General features: G+C 35.3%; 1 protein-coding gene across 5 annotated transcripts in view; it reads right to left on the bottom strand.

Annotated features, from left to right (window-relative positions):
* EVI5 (ecotropic viral integration site 5) overlaps nt 1-13,063 on the bottom strand; it is a 200,666-nt gene that overhangs the window by 104,936 nt on the left and 82,667 nt on the right. For 3 of the 5 annotated variants that reach the window (XM_046014873.1, XM_046014881.1, XM_046014846.1), the window contains exons 11-13: nt 3,177-3,230; nt 1,323-1,355; nt 612-758 (exon numbers count right to left, since the gene is read on the bottom strand). In XM_046014873.1, coding sequence (XP_045870829.1) covers nt 612-758; nt 1,323-1,355; nt 3,177-3,230 — 234 coding nt within the window. The remainder of the gene's footprint in view (nt 1-611; nt 759-1,322; nt 1,356-3,176; nt 3,231-13,063) is intronic. The other 2 variants (XM_046014855.1, XM_046014864.1) reach the window with 2 other exon arrangements.

Raw genomic sequence — 13,063 nt, 5'->3', positions numbered from 1 at the left:
TAACCTAAATTAGTTAACATAACTTGTTAAAAATTCATTTTTTCATTTTGAAATTCTCTCCTCTTAAAAAGATGTAAACATATATCTTAAACCATAATTTGAGGTCTTGATGTAGGAAGTTAAGGCTGTAGTTTTTCATAAGACATAAATCCCCACATTATCAAACTTTAGTGAGATAATTACACATATTCTTCATGTTGGATAATATTTCATCTGCACAATTAACAAGAACTAGCTGGAGTTAAGAATCAAAAATTACCCATGGTAAAATACCAATATGAAACAGATTTCTAAAACCTAAGAAGCAGGTCTGACCAACATCACTTATTTTCTGTTACTTAAAATATAATGTAAGAAAAGAAAATATTACCTATTTCTAACAAAACCGTGTGGACAGAGAAAGAATGTTAGAATGAAGAGTCTTTAGACAACAATAAGACCCCTAAGTATTACAGAATATAAAATTGATTAAGAATTCAATTAAAGTAGAAAACAAAATTACTTAAAACAAGAGCACAGAAGTTGTGCTTAAAAAAAAAAAAATAAAAATAAAAAAGCTTAAAGGGAAGGGGGATGAGAAAGGTGAGAAAAAGCACTACCAGACTCCTTACCCATTGTTGTTGGTGCTGGAGCTTCCTGATGGTATTTTCAGCTTGCTCCAGTTTAGCACTGGCCTCATCACTCTGCTGTTTGATGGTGGCCAACTCCCGTTTTATGAGGTAGTTTTCCTCAGCCTCCTGGGCTCTTGTCACTTGTCCCTTAGGACATAATTTGTGTGTGTGTAAAGCAATTTAGGATAGAGTCAAGAAAGACTGCCTTTGTGAGGTTTAATTATTTACTGTGACATGTTAAAAAAATAATAACCTCAGAGAATAGAACAACCTAAGTAATTATTAACCAGCAGCTCATTATTGCTCCAGCAAATTTTGGGAAACTAAATTTAAAAAATTATCTGATAATCTTAAGAACAATTCTTCGTTCAGTCAATAAAAATTCTCAATTCATGCAATATTACTGAGTTGTACATGCAGGACTAAAATTTTCAGTGTACAGCAGTTAATTTCGCAGAATCCACTGATTGGCATTTTGGAATAAATAAGGTTAGCTTCAAAACGTGCAAAAGATGTTTAATAAACCAAGATAACACACTGTTATCAAAAATTAAGTTTACACACATATATACCAGCCCAAAAAATTATTTCTAGAAAAATGCATGTAAAATTCATGCATTAAAGTGTGAATTTCTAGGTTTAGGACTTTCCTTAGAAGTAAAGTTAGAGAAAATGCTAAAAAACAAACAAACAAACAAACAAAAACTATACCTGTATCAATCTATCTGCCAAGGAAGCACTTTCCTACAAAAGGAAAAATTCAGATAGAAATTTAAGAGAAAGAAATAAAATAAAGGTGCATAAAATTAGGAATAAGAAGAAACAAAGCATACCCAAATTCCATCTACTTTTCATTGTAATTAAGATATTTAGATTTGATTTTAAGACTATTTACTGTGTTCATTATTCTTAACCTTTAAGAAAAATATATCAAAATAAGGATAGACTACAGAAAATCATATGCTTCTAGAAGACCAAACACAAATTCCAAGATGTTCTTCATCATTTGAGACAAGCAAATAGCTTCTTTTTAAAGCATACTTTTAAGTCTTCATGTTTGGAATCAGCCATATTGTCAAACAACTTATAGGAAAGGGAGAAGGAATTTGAGTAAGCAATTTCACTTATAAAGTGTGACAGCAATTTGTATAACAGCAACTTCCAAAGAAGCAAAGCAAGGAAAATATGACAAGTGAAAATAATGAGCTCACCATAATAAACTATAGCAATAACTCAATAATTAAACATTTTGGTTACAGAATTTAACTGATACATAAGTATTTATAGAATTCGAAGCACTACAGGACAGACCTAGGCTATGTAAGCCAGTAGAAAGGTACCTAATTTTCTAGAAGTAAAATCCAAACTTAACACTTTCCTACAGCACCTTTATCTTTCTGACGGTTCAGTTAAATAAAAACATTTTCTCTGTGAAAATAGCTCATTCCAAAGATAAAAGACTCCCTAAGAAGACAGATATTATAAACTGAGTATTGAGTGGGAAAAAAAATATGCAATTAGAACAACTTAACTAGAATAAGCTCAATGTTTTTTACAGAGTCACCAAAAGAGTAAAATTATTCTCAAAGCAACTCTAATAAGATGAAGGAAATACAGGAAAACTATTTTTGATTTAATATAATGTACCTGAAATTATTATACAACCAAAAGATATAAAATAAACATCCTATCCTTGTGTGTGGTGTGATGCTTTCAAACAAAAGACAAATAACCAAACTATCCATATCTTCATGTTTTCTCTCTTGAATACTGATCTGTAGATTTTCAAGGAAGATTTTAACCATATCATTTATTAACCTACTTACTCTCATCTTTTGTTTAAAAAAAAAAAAGCCCTTCCAAACACCAAAAGACTTTGTGAATTCAGGTTTTCTTTTAATAAACCAAAACTCTTAGACTATAATTTCATTACTCAATATTTTCTTATAGCATCAGAACTGTAATAGACATTGTATCAAAAGCACAATATTAAAAATAATGCAAAACTTTCCACATTTGCCCAGTTATTTTATATGAAACAGAAAGGAAGAAAGAGGTAATAAGTAGTATCAAAATAAGTTTGAGAACCAAATGTTTAATTTAATTTTAATTGAAAATCAACACCATGGTGAATTTACATATGAGAAATCCGTCAGTCATTCTGACTAAACTAAAAGGAATCCTAGACCTTAAAGGAATCACTGACACATTTAATATGTGGCTAGAAAGTCAGGGTAACATTTGAAAGTCATTTTTAAAATACTATATAGAATGAATTCTCAATTAGGCTACCTCTAAAGAATGTACTTCTTAGAGATTATATGTAAAGAAAACAAATCAATGTTACTCTAATAATAACCTTAATTAAAACTTTAAAAGCTTAAGGACTCATAGTGATCAGTTTTTATTAATGACAAGTTATTTAGTTAAGTGGTAAGCTAGGCAAGCTAAGCAGTTAATATCACAACTTTGGAGACACGATAGATTTCTTGTAACTTTATTGAAATAAACAGAAAATAGTACTGTGCATTCAACAGAAACTTGCATAAGTAGGTATTTACTTACTTTTTCTAATGTTTCAATGCGCTGTTTTAAAAGTCTATTTTCTGTGCGTAACCTCTGGAAAAAAAAAAGGAAAAAAGAAAAAAAAGAAACAACAAAAAAAGAGGTTTGTTTGCAAGCATTCCTGAGGAAAAGATACTTAAATCGTAATCCTTAAAATATACCACCTTTTATAAATAGGAAAGCTAAGGAATGGTTGGTTACATTACTGTCTGTCAAACTCCTATAAGCTCAGAGTAGGAAATATATAGTAAAGGAAATGAAATTTATCACTCCAGCTGTGACTGAATTTTAAATATAAGCTACAGGGGCGCCTGGGTGGCTCAGTGGATTAAGCCGCTGCCTTCGGCTCAGGTCATGATCTCACGGTCCTGGGATAGAGCCCCGCATCGCATCGGGCTCTCTGCTCCGCAGGGAGCCTGCTTCCTCCTCTCTCTCTGCCTGCCTCTCTGCCTACTTGTGATCTCTCTCTCTATCAAATAAATAAATAAAATCTTTAAAAAAAAATAATAAGCTACAGTACATGTAGAAATAACCCCTTTCTTTAAAGTACCTACCATGACTCATAAACAGCATTTTCTTATCTGTCTTAACATCCCCATTAGATAGAAAAGACTCTAACTCATTTACCTCCTACAGATACTATCTACACAAACAGTATTCAAATGTTTATCAAATAAACAAATAAGAAATCTGAAAAAGGCAGCTCATAGGATATTCAGAACTAGACCAGCCTTCATCTATGCCTTATATATGCAAAGCTACAAAATTCCTTACATTCTGAAAATATAAAGATTGAGTTGTTTTCATTGAATTAATTATTTATGAGTTGTTGTGACCTTAAAAAAAAAATGGAGGTACCTTGCTGACTCAGTTGGTAGAGTATGGGACTTGATCTCAAGGACATGAGATCAAAGCTCCATGTTGGACATGGAGCCTACTCAAAAAAAGGGTAAAAATTTTTTAAAAAATACCAAACTTAAAAAAATGAACAGTTCTGATTACTAGTATTTTCTTATAGTTCAAAAAGCAAAACCAGATTTGGGGTGCCTGGGTAGTGCGGTTGGTTAAGAGACTGACTCTTGGTTTCGGCTCAGGGCCTGATCTCAGGGTCCTGAGATCAAGCACCATGTTAGGCTCTGCACTCAGCACAGAGTGTGCTTAAGACTCTCTTCTCCCTCTCCCCTTTCCCCCCTTCCCACACACTCTCTCTCTCAAATACAATAAATCTTTAAATGACAAAAAAGAAAGTAAAACCAGATTTAAAAAAAAATCTTCACCTAACCATTCAATATCTGACCCCCCAAACCCTATCAAATTACTATTAAGTATTAAAACTAAAACACTCTACATAAAAAAGTCATCTTCTTGCATATTCCATTAACATTTTCATATAAATCCTGACATGTTATACTTTCATTTTAGAATCCTTGGAGTTACTTCTCCATTTTACCATCATTGAAATTTCAAATTTCCCTTACCTTTTGTACAAATTTACCCCAGAACTTAATCCAGCCTTCTTCCAACCCTACCATCGCCTAATTTCCTGCTTTTAAAAATGTCTTCCTCAAGGGCCCCTGGGTGGCTCAGTTGGTTAAGTGACTGACTGCCTTTGGCTCAGTTCATGATCCTAGACCCAGGATGGAGTCCCTCCTCGGGCTCCCTGCTCAGCAGGGAGTCTGCTTCTCCCTCTGACCCTCTCCCTTCTCGTGCTCTCTCACGCTCTCTCTCAAAGAAATAAAATCTTAAAAAAAAAAAAGAAAAAAGTTTCCTCAGAAATTTCTATTGTCAAACTATCATTTTTCCAGTAAAGGCTAAAATATAGTTTACATAACAAAAAAGTCTCATACCAAGGAAATAAAGATTCTATTAATTATTATATCTTATTAAGTAAATCACAAATTGGAACAAATAAATCAGAGTTATTATAAAGATTTGCAAATTAGATTTTCTTGTTCTATTCACTTAGAATATATTTTAATAATTAGAAATCAACTATTAAAAATTTTTTTTGAAAAAGAAATCAATTATTACTTTATGTGTGATTTCTGACTACAAAATAGCTTAAATTTGAGAAGAAAATGTTTCTCATTTCTTGGCTGTTTTATTATGTGTAGCACAGTGGTCTAGACAAATAAGCAATTACTAAATGGTTTTAAAATCTGCAAATCCAAAGAAACAAACGTGATTCTCAAAATGTTCTTAACATACTTTACCAAAAAAATAAAATTTTGCTTATCCTAAATGACTTATTAGAAAGTTCAGACAACTGAGTAAATATAGTTAATGTTACAATAGAAATGATGTTAAAATATTACAAAACTTAGAAAACATTTACCTGGGTTTCTCTCTCCATTCCCTTTAAATCTTCTCAAATTTTGCTATAAATAAAAATCTAAATTGGTTTCTTCCCCAAACATCTACCCAAATGTCTGAATATCACTTTTTAAATAAACCAATTCCCCATGTATGTGACATCGATTTCATCATAAATTGATAAATATAATAGACTTTATCAGTTATTAAAGACTATTTCAGGATTACCTATTAAATTTCCAGTGTTTCCATCCTTTTTTTGGACTAGCACCACAATATTTTGTTAATTATAGCTTTGTAATCCCCTTTAATGTCTGGTGGAGCTAATTTCCCCCATCCTTATATTGTCTTGTTTATCTTCCCCTAACCTTAAGTACTAGTATAGTAAATTAGTTAAGAGAGTGGGTTTTGAAGTTAGGTAGGTTTAGGCTCAAATCCTCACTACAAAATTAACACCTGTTCATTATGTTTACTGTTGCTCAATATTGTAGACCATACATTTTCTCACCTAGAATATTAGAGTAATAAAACCTACAATGACATGGGAAGAATTAATGAGACAGCATAATACCAAAAACTTGATTAATGATAAGGATTGCTCATAATATTCTTGAAGTCAGGCATGAATACTATTTTACAATTTTTTTTTCTTTTTTTTTTCCTTTTATTTATTTTTTCAGTGTAACAGTATTCATTCTTTTTGCACAACACCCAGTGCTCCATGCAAAACGTGCCCTCCCCATTACCCACCACCTGTTCCCCCAACCTCCCACCCCTGACCCTTCAAAACCCTCAGGTTGCCCCAACCTCCCACCCCTGACCCTTCAAAACCCTCAGGTTGTTTTTCAGAGTACATAGTCTCTTATGGTTCGCCTCCCCTCCCCAATGTCCATAGCCCACTCCCCCTCTCCCAATCCCACCTCCCCCCAGCAACCCCCAGTTTGTTTTGTGAGATTAAGAGTCATTTATGGTTTGTCTCCCTCCCAATCCCATCTTGTTTCATTTACTCTTCTCCTATCCCCCTACCCACCCATGTTGCTTCTCCATGTCCTCATATCAGGGAGATCATATGATAGTTGCCTTTCTCCGATTGACTTATTTCACTAAGCATGATACGCTCTAGTTCCATCCACGTCGTCGCAAATGGCATGATTTCATTTCTTTTGATGGCTGCATAGTATTCCATTGTGTATATATACCACATCTTCTTTATCCATTCATCTGTTGATGGACATCTAGGTTCTTTCCATAGTCTGGCTATTGTAGACATTGCTGCTATAAACATTCGGGTACACGTGGCCCTTCGGATCACTATGTTTGTATCTTTAGGGTAAATACCCAGTAGTGCAATTGCTGGGTCAATTCTATTGAATTGGTATTCTATTGAATTGAATGGTAGTTCTATTTTCAACATTTTGAGGAACCTCCATGCTGTTTTCCAGAGTGGTTGCACCAGCTTGCATTCCCACCAACAGTGGAGGAGGGTTCCCCTTTCTCCACATCCTCTCCAGCATCTGTCATTTCCTGACTTGTTAATTTTAGCCATTCTGACTGGTGTGAGGTGATATCTCATTGTGGTTTTGATTTGTATTTCCCTGATGCCGAGTGACGTGGAGCACTTTTTCATGTGTCTGTTGGCCATCTGGATGTCTTCTTTGCAGAAATGTCTGTTCATGTCCTCTGCCCATTTCTTGATTGGATTGTTTGTTCTTTGGGTGTTGAGTTTGCTAAGTTCCTTATAGATTTTGGATACTAGCCCTTTATCTGATATGTCGTTTGCAAATATCTTCTCCCATTCTGTCAGTTGTCTTTTGGTTTTGTTAACTGTTTCCTTTGCTGTGCAAAAGCTTTTGATCTTGATGAAATCCCAATAGTTCATTTTTGCCCTTGCTTCCCTTGCCTTTGCCGTTGTTCCTAGGAAGATGTTGCTACGGCTGAGGTCGAAGAGGTTGTTGCCTGCATTCTCCTCAAGGATTTTGATGGATTCCTTTCTCACATTGAGGTCCTTCATCCATTTGGAGTCTATTTTCGTGTGTGGTGTAAGGAAGTGGTCCAATTTCATTTTTCTGCATGTGGCTGTCCAATTTTCCCAGCACCATTTATTGAAGAGGCTGTCTTTTTTCCACTGGACATTCTTTCCTGCTTTGTCGAAGATTAGTTGACCATAGAGTTGAGGGTCGATTTCTGGGCTCTCTATTCTGTTCCACTGATCTATGTGTCTGTTTTTGTGCCAGTACCATGCTGTCTTGATGATGACAGCTTTGTAATAGAGCTTGAAGTCCGGAATTGTGATGCCACCAACTTTGGCTTTGTTCTTCAATATTCCTTTGGCTATTCGAGGTCTTTTCTGGTTCCATATAAATTTGAGGATTATTTGTTCCATTTCTTTGAAAAAAATGGATGGTATTTTGATAGGGATTGCATTAAATGTGTAGATTGCTTTAGGTAGCATAGACATTTTCACAATATTTATTCTTCCAATCCAGGAGCATGGAACATTTTTCCATTTTTTTGTGTCTTCCTCAATTTCTTTCATGAGTACTTTATAATTTTCTGTGTATAGAAAGCCCAGGGCCAGACGGCTTCCCAGGGGAATTCTACCAAACATTTAAAGAAGAACTAATTCCTATTCTCTTGAAACTGTTCCAAAAAATAGAAACGGAAGGAAAACTTCCAAACTCATTTTATGAGGCCAGCATCACCTTGATCCCAAAACCAGACAAGGATCCCACCAAAAAAGAGAACTACAGACCAATATCCTTGATGAACACAGATGCAAAAATTCTCGCCAAAATACTAGCCAATAGGATTCAACAGTACATTAAAAGGATTATTCACCACGATCAAGTGGGATTTATTCCAGGGCTGCAGGGTTGGTTCAACATCCGCAAATCAATCAATGTGATAGAACACATTAATAAAAGAAAGAACAAGAACCATATGATACTCTCAATAGATGCTGAAAAAGCATTTGACAAAGTACAGCATCCCTTCCTGATCAAAACTCTTCAAAGTGTGGGGATAGAGGGCACATACCTCAATATTATCAAAGCCATCTATGAAAAACCCACCGCAAATATCATTCTCAATGGAGAAAAACTGAAAGCTTTTCCGCTAAGGTCAGGAACACGGCAGGGATGTCCATTATCACCACTGCTATTCAACATAGTACTAGAAGTCCTAGCCTCAGCAATCAGACAACAAAAAGAAATTAAAGGCATCCAAATTGGTAAAGAAGAAGTCAAACTATCACTCTTCGCAGATGATATGATACTATATGTGGAAAACCCAAAAGACTCCACTCCAAAACTGCTAGAACTTGTACAGGAATTCAGTAAAGTGTCAGGATATAAAATCAATGCACAGAAATCAGTTGCATTTCTGTACACCAACAACAAGACTGAAGAAAGAGAAATTAAGGAGTCAATCCCATTTACAATTGCACCCAAAACTATAAGATACCTAGGAATAAACCTAACCAAAGAGACTATTTTACAATTTTTGTCTTTTGTTTATAACTATTCTTTAGAATTTTTTAATGCTCTTCAAAATCAGAAGAAATTAAATGACTGGACTTGTTAATGTGTATTTGATGGGGGATATCATAACTTCATTTAACACAGAGTTCTTTTTGTCCCTCCCCTTCATTCACCCTTTTTAAATGCCTTTATGCCAAGTTTTTCAGTGATAATTTATTAGGTTCTATCCTATTTCCTAGATGTTTTTATTCCTATTTTAAGTGGAATTTCTTTTTCTAAGATATATATATATATATATATATTTTTTAAAGATTCTATTTATTTATTTGACAGAGAGAGATCACAAGTAGGCAGAGAGGCAGGCAGAGAGAGAGAAGGAAGCAGGCTCCCCACCGAGCAGAGAGCCCGATGTGGGGCTCGATCCCAGGACCCCGGGATCATGACCTGAGCCGAAGGCAGAGGCTTTAACCCACTGAACCACCCAGGCGCCCCAGATATATAAATTTTTTTAAGTTAAATTTATTTTCTTTTAAGATTTTATTTATTTATTAGAGTCAGAGAGAGAGAGAGAGAGAGAGAGCACAAGCTGGGGGAGCGGCAGGCAGAGGGAAAGGGAGAGGGAGTAGCAGGCTCCCTGCAGAGCAGAGGGAACCTGATGTGAGGCTCAATCCCAGGACCCTGGGGTCATCCCAGGACCCTGAGATCATGACCTGAGCTGAAGACAGTCGCCTAACCAATTGAGCCACTCGGGCACCCTTTTTCTAAGATAGTTTGATACACAGGAAAATTGATGACTAAAATCTATCATTTGATTGAATGATAATTTTTTTGAGTACCTATCTTTTTAATTACATTTGCCAGAGTAAATGAAGAGTGTTTTCTAAACTTTAAAGTGAAAACCATAAAGAGGAAGACAGATACATACTTAAAAAAAAGAGGGAGAGACTTTTGACCTATCAAATTAGAAAAAAGAAAAAAAAATTAGAAAAGAGAAAATGAAGAGCGAGAGCAAAAATGAAATACCTAATGTAAGCAAGGTGTTAGTGGAATGGAAACTCGCTGCCAAAAAGAACATACCCTGGAAATACTCTTTAGGAAATTTACTGAAAAATACCAATATCCTATAATTCAATAATTCTACTCTTTACAACTGGGTAAGAAAACATAAGGTGCCGAAAACTTTATATACAAACATGCTAACTATACGTGCTATTTTTAATGGTGAAAAATGATTTAAAAAAAAAAACAACAATAGAACTAAATATCCCCAAATGGGGAAATTTCAGTTTCTAACAACTCACTTTATTCTTGCCATTTTATTCTTATTCATTTTATGAAATAACCCAAAGGCAATAATCTTCCTCGTTGAGACAATCCATTGATCCTACCAACTTTCCATTGTCCCTCACTCTGATGTGCTCTCTTCCCCCTTTATAAAATATAATTTCCTATCATTATAGATGTTCCATTTCTTTTATCCTCCACTCTGCCCACTCTTCCTTAGGAGACAGCATGCTTGCCTGATAAAACCACCACTCTGGGTTAACATACTGACAACTCTGTGTCTGTGCCTATGTTGGTAAATATAATTGAAGGAAAATAAAACAATGAAGTTTGTTTAAATTAATTCAGTTTAATTAAATTCAGTTGGACTACTAATGTGCTCTAGCAGCAATAATGTATTTCCTTAGACCATGCCTTGTCTCACCCTTTCAGACCCCTAATTCATACTTGTTCCTCTTTCTTCAAATCAGGATCCCTTCACCCCACTGTCACTCTAACAATCTTGTTTCCGATTTCACTGAAAGAACTGAAGCAGTAAGAACAAAACTTTGCAAGCTCCCATAACTACATCCTACCTCTTACCTACATTTTCCCCATATATTTTAGGTTCTCTCTTGTTCTTATGAATTAACTATCCACACTAGGAGACCTAATCTCCTACTATGGGCTAAATCCCAAACCACGCTGACCCTAGCAATTACCCCCTGCCGTTCACACATCACCAGTTTTTCCTACTTGGTTATCACCATGAAAACATAGTTATTTTTCCCATCTTAATAAAAAGTAAAGAAAAATCAAAATCTCCTTAACATCATGACCCTCTCTAAGCTACTGTTCTATTTCTCTCTTCTTTATAGCAAATTCCCTGAAAGATATCTATACTCCCTATCTCCATTTTTTTCTAGTTTCAATCAAGTTTTAGTTCCCACTATTTCTCTGCTCTTTTCCAGCTTACCTCCATGCTGACAAATTCAATGATTATTTCTCCATCCTTAACTCAAAAGAACACTCTAGCACTGACAGAAAAATCCTTCTCTTTCTAAAACTCTCTTTTCTCATGCCTTTAGGACACTTGGACTTCCTTTGTGTTCTCCTGTTTTGCTCTCATCTTTCTAACTTAAATGTTGGCTTACGATCAGGCTCCATTCTTGAACTCTCTTCTCTCATCTACACTCATTCCCCAAGTAATGTCATCCACTCTAAAGGCTTTTACTATCATCATTCTGCCAATAACTTCCAAATTTATATTTTGAGCCTGCCCTATCTTAAATTCAACCCTGAATATTCAAGAAGCTACTCTGAATATCTCCTCGGCATCTGATTCTTAAAATATCTCAAACTAGGCTCTTGATACTCCTTCCCAAAGCAGAACCTCCTGCAGACTTCTCCATCTCAGGTCCTGGGAACTGCAACTTTCTCCCTACTAAAGCCAAAATGCTTAATTCCTATTTCTTTCATACCTCCACAATCAACTTGTCAGCTTTATCTTTAAAGTCTATTCAGAATCCAATCACTTCTAACCACCTCAGTCCAAGCCACCATCATCTGTAGCCTGCAGTACTTCATCAGCCTTTATTAGTCTTCCAGTCCCCTGCAATGTACTCTCAGCATACCTTCTTCTCCATTGAAAACCCAAATGGCTTTCTAGGTTCAAAGACAAAATCTTGACATGTTCAACAACAGCCAGCTCCTGTTACTTTCCTGATCATGTATACTGTCCCATCCACAATGGTTTCCTTACTATTTCTTCCTGGCCACATTCCTGACTGTCCATCAGGCACATTCCTACTCTCCGTCCAGATATCTATTTATCTAGCTCGCTCACTTCCTTCACCTATTTATTCAAAAGTAATCTAGTCAACTTCTCTAAATTTTCAATCCAAACACCACCATTTTACTCTCTCTTCCCAGATGTATTCTTTTTTTAAGGAGAATTTTTTTTTAAAGATTTTATGTATTTATTTGACAGAGAGAGATCATAAATAGGCAAAGAGGCAGGCAGAGAGAGTGAGAGGGAAGCAGGCTCCCTGCCAAGCAGAGAGCCTGATGTGGGACTCAATCCCAGGACCCTGAGATCATGACCTGAGCCGAAGGCAGCGGCTTAAACCACTGAGCCACCCAGGCGCCCCCAGAGGTATTCTTTTCTCTGTTTAACACTTAACCTCATCAAAATATTATATATTTTACTTTTCTGTTTATTGTCTGACTCCCATACTAGAATGTAAGCTCCATGAGGGCAGAAATTGGTCTATTTCAGCAAAATGTTTCAAGTGCCTAGAATAGTGTTTGGACATGTAGTAGGTTCTACAAATACCTAGTAAATGGATGACTTGAATAAACTACGTTACTGTATCACCCCCATTGGTATTATTATATAGCCATTCATTTTTTATTGAAAGTTTATGATGCCACAGAAAAATGGGCATCTGAATCTTTCTTACATCACAATGTATTAAGTCTTTTTTGGAAAGCAGCACAATGTATACATTGACGAGTATGTATGGGTCTTAGAAAAACATAAATCAGATTTCAAATCCTTGACTTTCACCACTTTCTAGCAATGTGACCACTAGCATATTTTGTGAGCTTTTTGAAGCTCAAAAAGACAAGGAAAAGAACCCTTTCATAAGGTTATTAAAAGAATAAAAGTAGACGATACATGTAAATGACGCCTTACATATTAAGTGTTAAATAAATGTGTCAATACTAACACTTCATACTGATTGTTAAATGTAACGCCTGGATGACTCATATAACATTTCTCATGTTTTCCTTTTTTACACCAGACAGTGAATACACAAGTGTTTTTAT

Source organism: Meles meles, chromosome 1, assembly GCF_922984935.1.
Source record: "Meles meles chromosome 1, mMelMel3.1 paternal haplotype, whole genome shotgun sequence".
Lineage (NCBI taxonomy): Eukaryota > Metazoa > Chordata > Mammalia > Carnivora > Mustelidae > Meles > Meles meles.
Note: the sequence above shows the minus strand (reverse complement) of the source record. Positions and strands in the feature narration are given on the sequence as shown.